Here is a 20,991-nt window from a genome sequence, read left to right as displayed (position 1 = left end):
TTCGACATTTCAATAAAATAATCTTTGTCAGAAACAGAAATATTAATATGATGAAGGGAAAATGTTTCCTGGTTCTTTTAATTTGCGAGATTCTACACATTTTGTTATTTGTTTTCACAGAGCAAAAGAAGGGAAATCCAGGACCAGCATGCATGGACCCTGGTAACCCAGTCCATGGCCGGCAGCGTGTGGTGCTGCCAGTCCATTATCCTGGCAGGGTGCACCGTGCTGGCCAGGTGACAGCCTACCCAACCAGAACCAGCATGGACCCCCATGGCAACCCCATCACTGTACTCACTGTGGACCAGCACCCAGATCCTCAAGGTCTTTACCCTCCCCAATCAACGTCTGCCTTTCTCCGGAGCTACCACCCAACCCTTCATCTGGACCACTCACTCAACCCCCACCACTGTGGATTAGAGCACCGCGGACCACCCGCCTACCCAGCACAGCCGCATCACACTGCTTTTAAACGACCCAAGTTCCATGGTCGCAACTTTTCCCGAGCAGCCTGCTTCTCGCAGTACGAGACTATGTACCAGCACTACTATTTTCAGGGGTTGACTTTCCCTCAACAGCCTGAGGGAGGTCAAGGGCCTACTATGGCAGGGCAGCTTGGTGGAGGAGGAGGGGCCCACAAGGGCCATCACAGCAGGGCCTTTCAGCAGGGGCTGTTATACCCCACAGTGGTACACATGGCACCTGCCTCTTCTTCGAGGATAGGTGATACTGGCAGCACTTCTGGCCTGAGCTGTTACCATGGCCACCGCTCAGTGTGCAGCGGTTACCTTGCTGACTGCCCTGGTAGTGACAGCAGCAGCAGCAGCTCAGGCCAGTGCCACTGTTCCTCCAGCGACTCCATGTTAGACTGTACTGAGGTCAGCAACCAGGGCGTGTACGGTAGCTGCTCTACCTTCCGCAGCTCGCTGAGCAGTGACTACGATCCTTACGTCTACAGGAGTAAGAGTCCATGTAGGGGCTCCGTGGGGGAAGCAGGGGCTGCGGCCTGCGCCTCAGTTCCTGCAGAAGACTCATCATCCCCTGTTCCCTTGGGACATGACTGCCTCCAGCTCCCTCCTGGAGCTTCGGGATATAACTCGGGGGACCACCTCTCCAACTGCAGTTTGGAGCCCAACTACAGCAGTCGCTCATCACTGGAACCCAGGGAGAACAGCAACACTAGCACTACCTCAGCCGGGGCTCCAGAGGCTACTGGAGCAGACAGGGGGAAGGGGGCGCAGGAGGAGTCGGGAGAGCTTGGGGCTGCAGCCTGTAGCTGCTGCTTTGAGGTGCTGCCTCCCAATGTGGAGTGCAAAGGGCAGGACTCGGACCAAGCTGGGCCTTTGGCCACGGGACGCTTTCACAGGGGGGTGGACTTTCAGAGCTCAGCCTCCAAGAACTATTTTGCTCCTGAGCACATGTGCTCTTCCTCAGAGCAGGTGAGCTACGAAGGGCTGCCTTGCTGCTTCTACAAAGAAATGAAGGTGCACAGGGCCTCAACGGGGCGCTACACCGAGGACTATGCTGTTAATGTGCAGTATGCGCATGCAGACTCAGAGGCCTGCTCTGGACAGGGCTGCTGCGAACTCAACCAGAGAATACCCATAATTCCTGAGGACACAGATTGTGAATTGGGCACAGGGGCAGAGACCCAGAGCAGTTTATTGCCCATCAGCGTCACAGTGGAGGCAGAGGTGCGGACAGGGGAGCGACACGAGCCCAGGGAGGGGTATTTCACCTCAGGACAGTTTAGAGGTCAGCCATACCCTCAGGAGGAGGAGACCAGGGCTTTGTTCCACCCTCAGCTCTCTGCAAGCCCCACTGCATTGGGAAGCAGCAGTACTTCGACAAATGAGGGTGGTCTGGGTATATGAACTCCAGCCCAGAGACAAGGGACTCAGTCTAAAGTATGTATTTGGTACCGAACCAGTCAGTCAATCATTGAAACCCTCAGCTGCCTTGTTCTAACCTTGCTCTCTGAGCTCTGAATGTTATCATCTTCGATTGTGTGGATTTCTACTGAAATGGCCTGTCATTTCTAGACAGTGTATCAAGTTCATTCCTGTGGTCACAAACGTCTCAGAGCCGACGATGTTACCATAGTACTGAGACAAAGTGAAACTACAAATTTGGATGGAGGTTGTTAACTGAAACTAGAAGTAGGTTGGTATTGGCATCTATTTGCAGACTGTCTGCTGCCATCAAGGGTTCGGCCCCTTTGGCATTAAGTAATCCGGGCCCATTTCTTGTGAGACTTTTTCAAGAACAAGATATCTTTGGTGCAAGATCTAGGATTCTGAGATTTTTTTTCTCTACAAAAATGTACACTCTTAATTCACAAACATCTGCATCTACATGTATATGTGCGCACATGAACACTGACTGCCTATAAAGCTTCAACCACCAACTCAAATAGGTTGTACGGACATAGCTATACCAAAACAGAAAGACATGATTGTTTTTTTTTTCTTTTACTTTTTTCAAAAGCAGGGAAATGGGTCATTCTTAGTGTTTGCGACCCACACGTTTCTCTGAGGAGAAGAAGCTATATATTACAGAAAAAAAATGCATAGAAATGTGAATGCAAGGCTGACACTGGTCTCTATTCAATATAATACAGAATTTGTTTTATGCATTGCATTTCTGTCCAGTAGTGGCCTACCTGTATGAGATGTGCCAGAGCATCATGAAAGCCTTATGCTGGTAAGCTGTTTGTAGCAATATCTAAAACTAAAAGACACTGCGCCGCTTTTAGTCGAACGCCAGTCTGAAGTGACAGTGTCTCGGGGTCAGTAGATTTCTCCAGAAGTAGAGTGTAGCACTCTACCTCCTGTTTGGAAGCCCTTAAAAGTGTATTTTTGCTGTCACTTACTCAATTTTCCTCAATGAGGCATGCTCTAATAAATATCTATAAAAAGGTTCTAGCATGTATCAAAAGGCCAAAGGAAAGTAGCTGGAAAAGACTCATATTTCATAAGGGTTCCTTATTGTACTGTGACTTTTTTTTTTAATCGATGCAGTTATACATACCACAGTGTATCCGTTTGAATCATATCGTGCCATGCATAATACATACTCGCGATATCAATGCTTGTCATTCATGCCTTTCTGTTTGTCCTGCAGACTGTTTTTATACTGTTTCTATGAAATATACACATTCTCTACACAGAGGAAAACTTTCTGAAATAACCCTATTTATAAGTTAACCCAGTGCTGTAATCAAGTGAGAATCTAATCTTGCCTTTTGCATAGAGATATGTACCTACTGCAAATATAACATTTTGGGGTACTTGAGTCACTATTTAATTTTTTTTTGTTATTGTTTCTAGCACTTAAGAAGATTAAAATGTGTACAAAAATTAATATTTTTTAATTTTTTAAGAATATAATTATTTTCTGTCATTACCATTACAAATGTTTTAAAAAAAGGCTAGAAATCAATCTGTATATTTCTGTACCTGTATAGCAAACACATTTCATAAATGGAAATATGTTCTCTGAATATTTATTTACTAATATATTTATCTTTAAGCCATGTCTTATGTTCAGAGTGTATGAACGTTTGAGTTATTTGGTTGCTTTTTATTTTGAGAAAAATCACTAACATGAGACTTTGTATATACATGGTAATTGCACACAAGACGATTAAATCTTCTCTGACCAAAAACTGATTTTAAAACTTTAGTACCATACAGTTTTGTAATTAAAGTGTACAAAGATCTGTAAAATATACAGTTTTATTCAAGTAACTCATGTTGTGGTGTCCTTCTTTCCATTGTTTGAATTCCACGTTGACATTTTTACATTTTGCTTTCTAAAAGTTAGTAGTTGTATTGTTGTTAGTAGTAATAAGTAGTTTGGTGTCAATGTTTTCCAAAAAAATTTATTACTTGTTGCCAAAATGTTGACATTATAAAAAATATTCAAAACTAACAACACTTACATGGTTTAACTCACTTGCCAGTCTTAACATTACCACCACACATTCAGTGACATGCACTCTATACACCAACATTGGTACTGTTTTTAATGAAGACCAACAGCAGGTAAGTAAATCAATAAATATATCCACTGACCTGACTTCCTGTCACTGTGCAGAGAGAAGCTCTGGGGATTCATGCTCTGAAATTCATGTCTGATAACTGCAGACAGTTTGTTATACAGGCAAAAAAGCCTGAAACACAGATCAAGTCCTTTGGCTTTTTTTCACAGGTGTCAGAAGTGCATCTCACAGTTTGAAACCAGAGTGAAGAGCCACAATTCCGCCGGTGAGGTTGTGGTACTTCACACAGTAGAAACCTGCGTCCTCAATCATACATTTAAACTCCTCCTGTAGAAAAAAACAAAAGAGTACAGGAAATGATTTACCAACATTTAATCCACAAAGTTACACTGCTACACATAGTCAGGTAGGTGTTTGGCATCAAATAATTAATACAGGTGAAAATCTAACAAGCTTTAAGCAATGGAAACAAAATTTCAGAACCTACAATGACAAGTAGTGTTGAGACAGTTAATTATTCAATTGATAAAATGAATCAGCATTTCTTCTCATTTCTAACAACAACAGCAAAGTGCAGTTTCACTGGTTATGTTGCATTGACTTAATTCATTACATGTACCTATAACATTTAGTATACCATGACTTTTAGTGAGACATACCATACTGTGACTTGTGTGTGTGTTTTTTTTTTTTTTTGGACAATATATCATGACTTTTTTTGTTGTTACCTTTTCTGACATACTAGGTTTAGGTGTTATACTGTATTATACTATGACATTTTTTCATGATTTTGGCAACATACAAAACTATGACTTTTGTCCTCAAAATACTATGACGTACTATGACTACCTTTCATGATTTTGGACGACATAGTATGCTATAACATGCTTTCATGATTTTTGACAACATGCTATACTATTAAGTTTTTTTCATTATTTTTGATGACATACTATATTATGACGTTTTTTCATGATTTTGGACGACATGCTATATTATGACATTTTTACATGGTTCTGGACGACATACTATACTATGACATTTTTACACGATTTTTGACAACATACTACACAACGGTTTTTTTCATGATTTCTGACAACATGCTATACTATGACGTTTTTTCATGATTTTTGATGACATACTATTCTAAGACGTTTCTTCATGTTTTTTGACGACATACTATACAATGACGTTTTTTCATGATTTCTGACGACATACTATACTATGACGTTTTTACATGATTTTGGACGACATACTATATTATGACATTTTTACATGGTTCTGGACGACATACTATACTGACATTTTTTCATGATTTTGGACGACATACTATACTATGACGTTTTTACATGATTTTGGACGACATGCTATATTATGACATTTTTACATGGTTCTGGACGACATACTATACTATGACATTTTTACACGATTTTTGACAACATACTACACAGCGGTTTTTTTCATGATTTCTGACAACATGCTATACTATGACGTTTTTTCATGATTTTTGATGACATACTATTCTAAGACGTTTCTTCATGTTTTTTGACGACATACTATACAATGACGTTTTTACATGATTTTGGACGACATACTACACGATGACGCTTTTTGATGATCTTTGACGACATGCTATACTATGACGTTTTTCATGATTTCTGACAACATACTATACTATGATGTTTTTTCATGATTTCTGATGACATACTATACTGACATTTTTTCATGATTTTGGACGACATACTATAATATGACGTTTTTACATGATTTTTGATGAGATACTACACGATGACATTTTTTCATGATTTTTGACGACATATTATACTATAACATGTTTTAATGATTTTTGACAACATGCTATACTATTAAGTTTTTTTCATGATTTTTGACGACATACTATACTATGACGTTTTTTCATGATTTTGGACGACATGCTATATTATGACGTTTTTACATGGTTCTGGACGACATACTATACTATGACGTTTTTACATGATTTTTGACAACATACTACACAACGGTTTTTTTCATGATTTCTGACAACATGCTATACTATGACGTTTTTTCATGATTTTTGATGACATACTATTCTAAGACGTTTCTTCATGTTTTTTGACGACATACTATACAATGACGTTTTTTCATGATTTTTGACGACATGCTATCCTACTACGACCTTTTTACATAATTTTGGACGACATACTACACGATGACGCTTTTTGATGATCTTTGACGACATGCTATACTATGACCTTTTTCATGATTTTCAACTACTTACTATACTATGATGTTTTTACATGGTTTTGGACGACATACTATACTATGAGCTTTTTTCATGGTTTTTTAACAACATACTATGGACTTTGGCATCACTATTGCCGACCTGGTGTAGCAGGCAGTGTGGATCCATGCTATAGAAATATCTATCTGCAATCGAACCAAATCTACTCAGTTCAGAATTGTACACCGCACATATATAACACCTACTCTCAAAAATAAAATGGATGCTAATGTTTCCAATCTCTGTTGTAAGTGTAACTCTAAGTCTGGAAACTATATTCACTGTTTTTGGCTTTGTGTGAAGCTACAAAGCTATTGGTCCAGTATTGTAAGTGAACTGTCTGTTATATTTGTTGTGCAAATAGATTTGGACCCTATGTGGCTCCTTCTTGGACTCTCAGATGGTCATACTACAAACATCAAACACAAAAGACTTTTCAATCTTTTGACTTTTGCTGCCAGGAAAAATATTCTGCTCTTCTGGATCAAGGATGCTGCTCCAATAAAAAAGTCATGGCACAATCTTGTAATGCAGTGTATTCCCAATGAATATATAACCTGTATGCATCACTCTTCAGTAGAGGCATTTCATAAAGTTTGGGATCCTAACTTAAAGTACATCGGACCTACACTGTCATCTTCTATATTACAGGGGTTTCCTAAATTGGCCTAGCCAGTCTCTGGACACTTCTTATAAATTAGCCCTCTTGTAACCTTGTTATTTGTCTGTATAGCCCAGTCTGTTTGGTTATTGCTGCCTCTGTGTGGCTGTGGGAGGTGAGGGACGTTGGGGATGGATGTAATGCCCACTCGCTCTTATTTATTTTTATTTATTTCCACTAAATCTGTTTTTCATTGTTACCTTATTCTCTTATTTTCAACTACTCCTTCTATTTGCCATGTCATGTGTGAGCTGTTCTGTCATGTGTTTTATGTAAAAAATGCAATAAACATATATTAAAGGAATAAAAAGTGTATTATACTATATTTTTAAATTATTTTATACGTCATACTATACTATGACGTTTTACCACGGTTTTGGACGACATGCTTTAATATGATTTTGTTTCATGATTTTGGACGACATAGTATACTATGACCTTTTTCCATGATTTTGGACCGTAAACCTTATTATTACGTTTTTGCATGATTTTTGACGACATACTATACTATGACAGTTTTTCATGCTTTATAACGACGTACTATACTATGACATTTTTTTCATGATTTTGGACGACATACTATACTATGACGTTTTTTCATGATTTTCGACGACATACCATACTATGATGTTTTTTCATGATTTCTGACGACATACTATACTATGACGTTTATTCATGATTTCTGATGACATGCTATACTATGACGTTTTTTCATGATTTCTGACGACATACTATACTGTGACGTTTTTTCATGATTTCTGACGACATACTATACTATGACATTTTTTCATGATTTTGAATGACACACTATACAATGACGTTTTTTCATGATTTCTGATGACATACTATACTATGATATTTTTTCATGATTTCTGACGACATACTATACTATGATATTTTTTCATGATTTTGGATGACATACTATACTACGACGTTTTTTCATGATTTCTGACGACAGACTATACTATGACCTTTTTTCATGATTTTGGATGACATACTATACTATGACGTTTTTGCATGGTTTTGGATGACATACTTTACCGTGATATTTTTTAATGATTTTTGACAACATACTATACTATGACATTTTTACATATTTTTGGACAACATACTATATACTATGACCTTTTTTTCATGATTTTCAACAACAGACTATGATGTTTTTGCATGGTTTTGGACAACAAACTATACTATGACGTTTTTAGGTGATTTTGGACAACATCCTATACTATGACGTTTTAAATGGTTTTGGATGCCACACTTTAGCATGACGTTTTTTCATGATTTTTGATGACATACTACTATTACGATTTTTTGCTTTTGCTTTTTGACGACATGCTATACATTATGATGTTTTTTCATGAATTTGAACAACATACTACACTAGTTGTCAAAAAACATGAAAAACATCATAGTGTCGTTGAAAATAACAACAAAACATCATAGTATAATATGTTGTTAAAAGTCATGGGGAAAAAAAACGTCATAGTATAGCATGTCGACCAAAACCATGTAAAAATGTCATAATATAGCATGTTGTCAAAAATCATGAAAAAAGCTCATAGTATAGTATGTTGTCCAAAACCATGTAAAAACGTCATAGTATATATGTCGTTGAAAACCATGAAAAAACATCATAGTATAGCATATCGTCAAAAATTATAAAAAAAAAGTCATAGTAAAGTATGTTGTCCAAAATCATGAAAAAATGTCATAGAATAGTATGTCGTTGAAAATCATGAAAAAACATCATAGTATTTATGTTGTTAAAAGTTAGGGGGAAAAAAATGTCATAGTATAGTATGTCGTTGAAAATCATGAAAAAACATCATAGTATTTATGTTGTTAAAAGTTAGGGGAAAAAAAATGTCATAGTATAGTATGTCGTTGAAAATCATGAAAAAACATCATAGTATAGTATGTCGTTGAAAATCATGAAAAAACATCATAGTATAGTATGTCGTTGAAAATCATGAAAAAACATCATAGTACAGTATGTCGTCCAAAACCATGTAAAAGCTCAGACTAGTATGCTGTCAAAACTCATGAAAAAAACATCATAGTATAGTATGTCGTCAAACATCTTGAAAAAACGTCATACTATAGTTTGTTGTTAAAAGTCATGAAAAACGTCACAGTTAAGTACGTTGTTAAAAATTATGAAAAAAAATTGCATAGTATAGAATGTCGTTGAAAATCATGAAAAAAAGTCTTAATATAGTATGTCGTCAAAAATCATGAAAAACGTCATAGTATTGTATGTTGTTAAAAGTTATGGAAAAAAAATGTCATAGCATAGTATGTCATCAAACATCTTGAAAAAACGTCATATGTTGTTAAAAGTCATGAGAAAATGTCATAGTATAGTATGTCGTCAGAAATCATGTAGAAACCTCATAGTATAGTATCTCGTCAAAAATCATGAAAAACGTCACAGTATAGTATGTAGTCAAACATCTTGAAAAAATGTCATAGTTAAGTATGTCGTCCAAAACCATGTAAAAACGTCATAGTATCATGTTGTTAAAAGTCATGAGAAAATGTCATAGTATAGTATGTCGTCAGAAATCATGAAAAAACATCACAGTATAGTATGCTGTCAAAAAGCATGAAAGAATGTCACAGTATTGTATGTTGTTAAAAATGATGAAAAAAAGTCATAGTATAGTATGTCATCAAAAATCATGAAAAACGTCATAGTATTTATGTTGTTAAAAGTTAGGGAAAAAAATGTCATAGTATAGTATGTCGTCAAAAATCATGAAAAAATGTCATAGTATAGTATGTCGTTAAAAATCATGAAAAACATCATAGTATAGTATGTCGTTAAAAATCATGAAAAACGTCATAGTATCGCATGTTGTTAAAAATCATGAAAAAAAAGTCATAGTATAGTATGTTGTTAAAAATTATGAAAAAAACGTCATAGTATAGTATGTTTTTAAAAATTATTGAAAAGCGTCATAGTATAGTATGTCGTTAAAAATCATGAAAAAAAAGTCATAGTATAGCATGTTGTTAAAAATTATGAAAAAAAAAACCCGTCATAGTATAGTATGTCGTCAAAAATCATGAAAAAACGTCATAGTATCGTAAAGAACGACATACTATACTATGACTTTTTTTTTATCACATTTTCATGACATATTTTACTTTGAGATTCTTGATCATATTTTAATGACATACTTTACTATGACATTTTTTATTATTTTTTTATGGCATTCTATAATATGATATTTTCCTTATCACATTTTTACGACATACCATAATACGACATTTTCATCTCATTTTTCGATGCTTTGTGTGCAACATTTATTAAGAAATTTTATGGCATACCATGACATACCATGTCATTTTCATGACATACTATACTATGACTTTTTTTTAATTTTAATACTGTGTGACATCCATGATTTTTTATAATATTTTCAATGGCATATTATTCTTAACCTTTTTATGACAGTTTAACGGCATACTATAGTTTGACTTTTTTATGACATAACTATAATTAATATAATACAGTGGCCTAGGGAGCTATCACAAACTAGGACTGTTTAGTTGTGCTGTCTTGCAATCAATGTTCGTGTGTTATATATTATTATATTATATATTCCCTGAGAAAGATCTGTACAATCTAAATGGGGAATGTTTTTAAAATAGCCCTAATTTGAGGTTAATCACGTCAGAGGAGCAATACTAGAAATGGGGAGACAAAAATGAAAGAATCAAATGTCCTCACCTGGTCTGGGAACTTGCGAATGCTTTCTACTAGATACTGGTACGACTTCCAGTCTCCAGCAATCACCTCTCCCAAAACTGGGATCATCTGGAAACTGTATGCATCATAAAGCCTGAAAATAGAGCAGGATGCAAGTTACCAAAGAAGCCAAAAGTTTCTTTCTCAGACAGAGCTTAAACCTGCAACCAATCATCATTTTCCCAAAATCTTTCATACATTGATTTTGTCTATGTTTGTAATGTGCTCTCACACAAGCACTTTTTTCTTCTTAAGGAAATGCTTCTTTTAATTGAGTCAAACATCTGCACTTAAAAGAGTTGGAAAGACTGACTGGCCCTCGCAAAAGGTGATTTCACTAATTAATCCTTCCTCTCCACTTGTAGTTGTACACATCAGAGGGTGGAGTCTTTGGCTGGAGGAACATCCTCCACAAACTACTGGCCCTCCATCACAAGGTTGGCCCACCATGCTCTGTAGTAATTTTAACGGGCAATCTGCTGAAGTGCTTTGAGGTACAATACCAGCAGGGGGCAGTGTTTGTCTAAACCTTACAAAGCAAAAAGTAGGTTGTCTTATATTTTCATATTATGGAAGGACACAGCAGCCATTCAGATAACAACAATATATATGAATACATTTTTTTAACATTTGTCTTTAACCTGAGCATTTGTGGGAAATATCTCCATTTCAAAATAACAAATCACTTTTTCTAGATTACAGTGAGCCTGTTTTTTTCTGAATTTCTACAGCAGCTCTGTGCAGGTTGTCCATGAGCACACAGCAGCCTCCAGGAGCCTAAACAAGCTGCAGCAGTAAAAATGTGCTGTCAGATTTGTGATGGCGGTAATAAATCCACAGGGACCTTCTGAGATTCACAAGGCTGATTCATATTCACACCGAGTCATCCATCATGAGCCAACACTCCTTCTCACCTTGCCAATAGAGGATTGGTCACTTTGCTGAACTCTAAACACATGAACCTGCCACCAGGCTTCAGGACCCGCAGAGCCTCCTGCAGTGCCTGACAAAAAGAAAAAGGAATTCACGCTGACGTGATTCATCAAACAACGAAAAATACGTTCACAACAATTTCAATTATCAATTCATTACTTTAGTTAATTATAGAGCAAAAGATTTGTTGGTTTCAGCTTCTTAAATGTGAGGATTTGCTGCTTTTTCACATTTAATGCCACTGTAAATTGAGTATCATTGGATTTTGGAATTGGATTTTAACTGTGAGTACTCTTTATGCATGTGAGTGATGGAAATGAAACCTTAAAGGGACAGTTCACCCCAAAATCAAAAAGACATATTTGTTTTCTTACCTGCAGTGCTATTTATCAGTCTACATTGTTTTGGTGTGAGTTGCAGAGTGTTGGAGATTTCGGCCGTAGAGATGTCTGCCTTCTCTTGAATATAATGGAACTAGATGGCACTCGGCTTGTGGTGCTCAAAGTGCCAAAAACATACAGTACAGGCCAAAAGTTTGGACACACCTTCTCATTCAATGCGTTTTCTTTATTTTCATGACTATTTACATTGTAGATTCTCACTGAAGGCATCAAAACTATGAATGAACACATGTGGAGTTATGTACTTAACAAAAAAAGGTGAAATAACTGAAAACATGTTTTATATTCTAGTTTCTTCAAAATAGCCACCCTTTGCTCTGATTACTGCTTTGCACACTCTTGGCATTCTCTCCATGAGCTTCAAGAGGTAGTCACCTGAAATGGTTTTCCAACAGTCTTGAAGGAGTTCCCAGAGGTGTTTAGCACTTGTTGGCCCCTTTGCCTTCACTCTGCGGTCCAGCTCACCCCAAACCATCTGGATTGGGTTCAGGTCCGGTGGCTGTGGAGGCCAGGTCATCTGCCGCAGCACTCCATCACTCTCCTTCTTGGTCAAATAGCCCTTACACAGCCTGGAGGTGTGTTTGGGGTCATTGTCCTGTTGAAAAATAAATGATCGTCCAACTAAACGCAAACCGGATGGGATGGCATGTCGCTGCAGGATGCTGTGGTAGCCATGCTGGTTCAGTGTGCCTTCAATTTTGAATAAATCCCCAACAGTGTCACCAGCAAAACACCCCCACACCATCACACCTCCTCCTCCATGCTTCACAGTGGGAACCAGGCATGTGGAATCCATCCGTTCACCTTTTCTGCGTCTCACAAAGACACGGCGGTTGGAACCAAAGATCTCAAATTTGGACTCATCAGACCAAAGCACAGATTTCCACTGGTCTAATGTCCATTCCTTGTGTTTCTTGGCCCAAACAAATCTCTTCTGCTTGTTGCCTCTCCTTAGCAGTGGTTTCCTAGCAGCTATTTGACCATGAAGGCCTGATTCGCGCAGTCTCCTCTTAACAGTTGTTCTAGAGATGGGTCTGCTGCTAGAACTCTGTGTGGCATTCATCTGGTCTCTGATCTGAGCTGCTGTTAACTTGCGATTTCTGAGGCTGGTGACTCGGATGAACTTATCCTCAGAAGCAGAGGTGCCTCTTGGTCTTCCTTTCCTGGGTCGGTCCTCATGTGTGCCAGTTTCGTTGTAGCGCTTGATGGTTTTTGCGACTCCACTTGGGGACACATTTAAAGTTTTTGCAATTTTCCGGACTGACTGACCTTCATTTCTTAAAGTAATGATGGCCACTGGTTTTTCTTTAGTTAGCTGATTGGTTCTTGCCATAATATGAATTTTAACAGTTGTCCAATAGGGCTGTCGGCTGTGTATTAACCTGACTTCTGCACAACACAACTGATGGTCCCAACCCCATTGATAAAGCAAGAAATTCCACTAATTAACCCTGATAAGGCACACCTGTGAAGTGGAAACCATTTCAGGTGACTACCTCTTGAAGCTCATGGAGAGAATGCCAAGAGTGTGCAAAGCAGTAATCAGAGCAAAGGGTGGCTATTTTGAAGAAACTAGAATATAAAACATGTTTTCAGTTATTTCACCTTTTTTTGTTAAGTACATAACTCCACATGTGTTCATTCATAGTTTTGATGCCTTCAGTGAGAATCTACAATGTAAATAGTCATGAAAATAAAGAAAACGCATTGAATGAGAAGGTGTGTCCAAACTTTTGGCCTGTACTGTACATCCAAAAAACTCAACAGCAATGTCTCTTTCTGGAAATCATGACCTGGTTACTTAAGATAATCTACAGACCTTGTTGTGAGCAGTTTCAAGTAGGAACTACTTTCTTTCTACCAAAGTACACCTGCAAAACCGTATCACCAGGCACAAAGAAGCGTGCATCCCCTGCTAGCTCACCTAGCACCTCTGAGCTAGCTAATGTTACAACTCAGCCGAGGCGGACGCCATTAATGTTTACAACCCAAGCTGTCACGAGCATGAGCCTCTCATTAGTTAATAGATGCACTCATGCCAAAAAGGTCTGTGGATTATCTTGAGTAACCTGGTCTTGATTTCTGGAAAGAGACGTTGCTGCTGAGTTTTTCAAATGCATTTTTATGCACTTTGAGAAACACAAGCCGAGTGCCATCTAGTTCCATTATAATCAAGAGAAGGCAGACATCTCTAGAGCCAATATCCCCAACACTCAGCAACTTGCACCAAAACACTCTAGACTGATAAACAGCACTACAGATAAGAGGAATAATATGTATTTTTGATTTGGGGGTGAACTGTCCCTTTAAGTGCAACCCAGCACCAGCACTCTTTATAAATCTATCTGTGCATTAGAGAAAGGCTGTAGTAATGTTCCAGTCAGTTACCTGATCTATATGGGTGACGTTTCGAATGCCAAAGGCAATGGTATAAATGTCAAACTGGTCATCTTCAAAGGGCAGCTCCTCTGCATCCCCCACCACCCACGACAGACCTGATGCACATCAACACACAAAGACACATTGGCACAGACGCTCAGGTCAATAACTGTCTCACCGTCTTCACTTTAACTTTGCTCTCTACTCAGATTCCAAGTGCTGTGTTTTGATTGCAGTATTGATGCACCTGTAGCTGCAGTTTATAAACTTGTGACAGTTTTACACCAATAGATCGGTTTCATAATTCTGTAACAATAAATCTGTTCAGGTGGCTGCACAGAACTCTCACGCTTATGATTAAAGTGGTCTGAGTGCTGCTCTCAGGAGTCTGATGTGAATGTTTGGAAGTGAATGTCTGCACATATTTACTTTATATTTCATGCATAAAATTATCTGAGAGTGTTGACAGCCAGTCACAGCTGTCGACTTTTCAGAGACAACTCCACTCAGAGCTCAGTGAGCTCAGCTTATTACACTGAATACATTTACATGCACTTATACTATGGAACCTTATGCTGCCTTTGATCACATTTGATAGAAATGCTCACATGGAACATATGGTATATGGCAAATGGTCTAGTCTTCGGACCACTCGAAGCGCTTTTATGCCACGTCACATTCAACCATTCACACACACAGTCACACATGGTGGCCGAGGCTACAATGCATGGTGCTAGCTGCTAATCGGTAACCATTCACATGCACTTGCACACAGCCGGAAGCAATTTGAGGTTCAGGGGGTTCAACCCAATATCCCTCCTCAACTCCTCTATCCTCCATCAACTCAAACTACATTAAAAGTTTTTATAGCTGTTAATAAAGCCTCCTGACAGCTGATCTAGTCTCTATATACAGACCAGACGTTGCGCTAGACTTTTTCGTCGCCGGTCATTTTGACCGCCAGGGTCATAAAAATCTGGTCATAATCTATTTTTACCGGCCATTTTAATTTTCGTTTTTAAATGATAATAAAGATATTCAAAGACATTTAGTTTTCATTTGTTCATTTTTAATAAATCCATCAAGCAAGTTATGAAGTGTGCATTAATAAGGACATGAACGAAAAGATGAACAGACATCCACACACCCAGGCCATTAGGCTTCGCCCTGGACACACCGGATGGCACTAACGCGGCTCTAGTCTCGCTCACCAGACCTTTCTCAAGAAAACAAAGGTCTGGCTGGGCCGACTCTCACTTTGAGATTGGAGAAAAAAACGCCCCGGCTGCTTGTACTTCTTTCAACCAATCACAATCGTTCTGGGCAGTGCCACAGCAACGGTGCGCTTGCAAAAATATTGCCGGGGGGAAACAGGTTTCGGTGTAACACGCCCACAAAAATATCACCTACAGGACGCAAACCATGGCAGAAAAATGGCTACATGCCCGCAAGATCAAACACCGCAAAAGTTAGTAAAGGACGTGTTGAAAACGGTTGAAAACTGCTACACAACCGGAGGTGGTAGGGCGGGACTTCAGCGGGTGGCTCGTTTCGCCCAATGAGAGGCTGATCTCTGCAGCGAACTTCCGCCCACTCAGACTAACGCGTCACTAACGCGTCGGGTGTGTCCAGGGCGTTATGTAGTTATGTCTGTAGGCTCAGTGACACAAAATTAAAATTGTAATGAAGTGACTAGGGTATTGAAAAATGTGTTCGGTTATGCACTGTTGTGTTATTTTAAATTATAAACACGGTATTTTCTCCTCACGTTCCTCAGTGCGTGGTGTTGTTATTTTATTTTGAAAATTGGTCGGATTCTCTCGTCTTTTCTGTGTCCGACTTGCTGTTTGGTATGATCCGCTCTATCCAGCTTGACAGAAGCGCTCGCGGCTCGCGTGAAAAATAGACCAGATGCCGAACTGAAGCGCTGCCTCTGTGGGTTAACATGGGCGGCGACTGAAAACTGCCTCCGCTGCTGGGCGCTGCGCTTCAGTTCCGCATCCGGTGCGTCCAGGGCGTTATGTCAACAACACTACATGAAGCAGATGAATGACTTTTTCTCTGCAGTGTGAAAACGGCAGCCACTTAAACCACTGACTGTGCACTCCGCCGCCAAGTGGGCAGGGGTGGTAATTGCAACCGGTCAAAATGACCGATGGCCTTCAGATTTTCCGGTCATTGTTGTAAAAAACCGGTCAATGACCGAGAATATCCAGTTAACGCAACCCCTGATAAAGACTTTACATTCAGTGAATGTAGAGTCTGTAGGCAAACCCCGGAGATCTTGCCTCCGGAAGAAGAGCGGAAGAGCCCTGGTTTCCGGTTGTAGGCTGTTTGTAGTCCGCGTGATATTGACCAATCACGTTTGAGCTAGCTGCAGTTGTTGCCAGGTTAAACGGTCCATGCGGTGAACTAACGAGGTGGAACATAATTGGCGTCACTGCAAACTCTGAATCCATCGCAATGGTTCAGCATATTTACTTATATATAAACGGAAGTCGGAAACGGAAATTCGCCTCCTCCGCCCAAATCAATCCGGAATGCCAAAAAATCGGGGGTCTGCCCCCAGAGGCTGTATCACCATCTGCCGGAAGTCAGACGCCGAATACAGCCGATGGGTTCTGAGAATGCAGCTGATCCAGCTGTGATCAGCTGCTGCGTCATTAGAAATGGACGTCGCTTTGCATGATGCTTCAGAGGAAAGGACGTCGCATTTTGTCTCATTGCTAAGACATGATTTGCAAGTTAGGGAAACAAGAATATGAGGTCGGGTATTGGGATGAATCCAGTCTCTTGCCCAAGGATATGTCGACATGCGGACTGGTGGAGCCGGGGATGGAAGCGCCGATCTTTAGCTCTACCTCTGAGCCACATACCTCATATACAGTCTAAAATGAGTGTGAGTATCTGATCAAAGAGTAACTAAACAACACCAAAATATCAGTGCCAGTTTACAACACTGGACAGCACTTAATACTCTGTGTTATTATGAACACATGATTATCTGTTCAGACAAAAGGTTGAGGTTTGATCCCCAGACAGTGACGAGAAACCTGGATACGATCTTTACATGCTACAGCTCAATCAATACTCAATATCCAGCTCTCTCAAAGCTAAAATGAGGTTTAATCTAGGCTCCTGTAACTGTAGGATATTTACATGCACAGTAACGTGACAGAGATATCCCAATAACCTGATCTGTGTACATGTCAATATGCTCACAAAAACCTCACAGTCTCACAGTTGATCAGATGTCTCCTTACCAGCACTGACGCCCATGCTTTCCGCTTTCTCCTTGCCCACTTTCAGCATCTCCTTGTTGATGTCACACACCACAGCCCTGGACTCCTGGGGCCCCTCCTCGTCCTCTGTGGAGTAGTTGTTGGAAATGTCCTGCCATGATGGCGTCTGCATGGACCGCGTCGCCCGTCGCTTCTGCCGCTCTTGCTGAGAGCGAACGTACTCCAGGAAACGGAAGGCAATGTCACCTGACAGACAAAAAAAACACAGACGTGTGACACCAGTCTGGGGTTGAGCTTTGATGCTCTGCAGAGTTGCACACACAATGCTTTACCTGTTCCGCCAGCCACATCCAGAAGCTGCGCCCCGGGCTGCGGGTGCATGACGTGCAGCAGCGTGTCCTTCCACAGTCGATGGATCCCCAGACTCATGGCGTCGTTCATAGTGTCGTACTTCTGCGCCACATTCTCAAACACCTTATACACTGAAGAGCAGAGAGAGAGACAGAGCAGATTCATCACTGGAAGCTGTTTGCGTCAGGGTTTCATGCACCAATCAAGGTCTGGTCCAGGAGAAACATTGCCATTCTAATAATATTATTTACATTTAAAGTGCCAAATGAACTTGAACTTCATGTGTTCAGTTTGATGCATCACTCGCAGAACTCTAAAATTGGGGTCAGGCATCATTTGCAGACCACACAGGGTTTGTATCTCACTTTGTATCTCAAACTTTTAACAAATAATTTATTTTTTGAGGAGTTTATTCTTAATAATTGGACAGAAGGGTGTGTGAAATTAACAGTCAGAAAATCTAGATGGTCAACAAAATAATATTTTAATTTGTATATGGTTCTAAGACAAATGCCTTCATTATGTGAATGTATAGCTACAGGAAATTATTTTATTTTCCCATCGTTAAAATACGCCAATTTGATGTCATTCAATAAATATAAATCAACGCACACAATAAACTACAGATATTATTTAAAATGACGCAAAACATTAGTCTGACAATAATACAGATTATTTGCTGTGTGCAAAACTTTTCTTATTTTCTTCACCTATGCCAGGGGTGTCAAACATACGGCCCGGGGGCCAGAACCGGCACGCCAAAGGGTCCAATCTGGCCCACTGGATGACTTTGCACACTTAGGGCCCTGTCCCATTTCTACCCCTTAAATCTTCCACTTGGTATTGAGTGCCCTTGTTTGCGACATAACCCTTGATGCGGCAAGTGAGAAATATTAGGGTAGAGATCTGACGTCACGCGTAGTAGCGACGCAAGATACCGGTAGTCATTCAGGTTTGAAAATGCCGGCTCCAGTGCTTCTGTTGTGGTGTGTGCTATGTTTATACTTCTCCGTCTGATGAATGAACGGAGAAGAAATGCTGAAAACAGGAGGCGTCTATGACGTCATCTAGTTTTGACCGATTTTGTTCGGGTAAGTCGATTTGTTTAAATATTCTGACACAGTGTTCGACCGAGTTGGCTCATTCCGATCGTACAGTAACAAATTGTTTTCCAAAACTTGCCGAAGTTGCTGACTTCGCAAGGTGTTCTGGGAAATTTCATCTTCCACTTTGTTGAAAGTGTGGGTCGGGGCTCCCTTGGAATCTAGGGCAGGTTTTAAGTGTTGGAAACCACTTCCACTACCTCAATTCTGTTTTGGGACACCACTAGCCTAAACGTGAACGCGCACAACCAAGTGTAAGTGGGTATTTCTAGGGGAAGTGTGGGTATTGGGACAGGCCCCTAATATTGATGCACATGTGAAGGCCAAGAGGTGCCACATTTTAGGAGTAAGTTAAACAGTGAGTAGCTTTCTTTATCTAAAATACTGCCTCAGAGGTTTTTCCACCCTGACCAGAATATAGTAATTTGCACTTACTGTGGTCATATATTGAATATATTGACTATTGTGCAAAATACTGTCGACCACCAGCTTCAGTACAAAATAATCTGCTTTAGATTTCTATCTGAAAACAATATTAGTGGAACACTGCTGCTGAGACACTGCCAAAACATTAGATTTGTAAATTATTTGTAAGGCAGGGGAAGACTTAACCTGCTTCCTCAACAGCTTACACTTTAGTTTGGTGTGGGAGGAGTGGAATTGTATGGAAAAATGCACAGGTAGTGTGGAATGTGTGAAGAAAAATAATGCATGGAAAAACAGACATATTTAACCAAAAAAAGGGAAACATTTGGATGTGTTTGTTTATTATTTATTTTACTGGCCCCGCCCACCTGCGATCAAATCGGACTCTTGACCTATGCCAACAGCACTGCCGGTTTAACGTGAATTAAAAAGCTATACTGATTAATGCCTGCAGCCTTTAAGTTCGGCTCATAAAGAATACACCAACAACCACTCATGTTAGTACAGTCACACTTACACACACTGCAGAGCGGAAGCAATCACCTTCAAAGTGATGACAGGATTTATTGCACATAGTATCACTAAGGTTCAGCTGTGCCGAGCTACACAGCAAACTCTCACAAACCGAAAAACATTTAAACCCCCGCCCCTCGAGGTGTGAACATTCACAGAGAAGCAAATAACTTTTAAATAGCGAGTTTTTTAAATGAAGTTTGTTACAGTGTAGGGCGCATCTGTGCTCCAGCTCACCTCTCTTCGCCTTCTCCGTCTCTGGCACCGTTTCAAACCCAAAGTGTGTGTTTCTGTCTTCAGCTGCTTCACTGAAACAGCGACAGGTCGACGGGCCCCAGCTGCATCCTGGCCGGGCCGAGGCTCCAGCAGCGGGGACGGGGACGTTTCTGTGGGACAGACGGATTACCCTCCGCACCAGCAGTCTCATGGATGCGGCCATGTTGCCTGATTATGCAACTGTGCGTCAGTCTGATGTCATTCAAAAGCGACGCTATAATAAGACTGCAGCACACTTGACTCTGTGCACGAGTTCTAGTATATGATTAATTTGCTCATTAGTTTAGCTAACTTTTATATTAATTCATTTTATATTTAATAAAATATTTGAAGAAATTGCCCTTGTTTCCTGCTCACAAGTATTCAGATCTAGATACATATCTTAAAGTAATATCAAACTTAACAATGTGTCAGGAAAATACTAACTAAAACTATTGATTTATGCAGATCTTAGGTAAACCCGTGTGTGTTCATTTGTGTGTTCATACTCGTGTCTATTTTATTTATTTTTATTTTAATTAATATTAATTGTTCATTTTTATCTTATTTTTGTTTTCATTTTTATTTTATTTTAGTGCATTTTAATTTTAATTTAATTTATTTATTTTTCATTTTTTATTTTAATTTTAATTATTATTAATTTTAATTTTTATCTTATTTTTGTTTTC

The 20,991-nt window shown here is 39.4% G+C and overlaps 2 protein-coding genes across 3 annotated transcripts in view; one reads left to right on the top strand and one right to left on the bottom strand.

Annotated features, from left to right (window-relative positions):
• znrf3 (zinc and ring finger 3) overlaps window positions 1-3,749 on the top strand; it is a 91,467-nt gene extending 87,718 nt beyond the window's left edge. For both annotated transcript variants that reach the window (XM_033619696.2, XM_033619695.2), the window contains exon 8: window positions 121-3,749. In XM_033619696.2, the coding sequence (XP_033475587.1) occupies window positions 121-1,874 (1,754 nt within the window). In that variant the 3' untranslated portion in view covers window positions 1,875-3,749. The remainder of the gene's footprint in view (window positions 1-120) is intronic.
• A 114-nt stretch (window positions 3,750-3,863) lies between these two features.
• coq5 (coenzyme Q5, methyltransferase) lies at window positions 3,864-20,525 on the bottom strand. The gene is made up of 7 exons (XM_033619697.2): window positions 20,285-20,525; window positions 17,987-18,136; window positions 17,676-17,900; window positions 14,422-14,528; window positions 11,614-11,702; window positions 10,682-10,793; window positions 3,864-4,330 (listed from the first exon to the last, which is right to left on the bottom strand). The coding sequence occupies exons 1-7, from the start codon at window positions 20,484-20,486 to the stop codon at window positions 4,229-4,231; spliced, it is 987 nt and encodes a 328-aa protein (XP_033475588.1). The 5' UTR covers window positions 20,487-20,525; the 3' UTR covers window positions 3,864-4,228.
• Window positions 20,526-20,991: the final 466 nt, after the last annotated feature.

This window comes from Epinephelus lanceolatus, chromosome 9 (assembly GCF_041903045.1).
Source record: "Epinephelus lanceolatus isolate andai-2023 chromosome 9, ASM4190304v1, whole genome shotgun sequence".
Taxonomy (NCBI): Eukaryota; Metazoa; Chordata; class Actinopteri; order Perciformes; family Serranidae; genus Epinephelus; species Epinephelus lanceolatus.
Note: the sequence above shows the minus strand (reverse complement) of the source record. Positions and strands in the feature narration are given on the sequence as shown.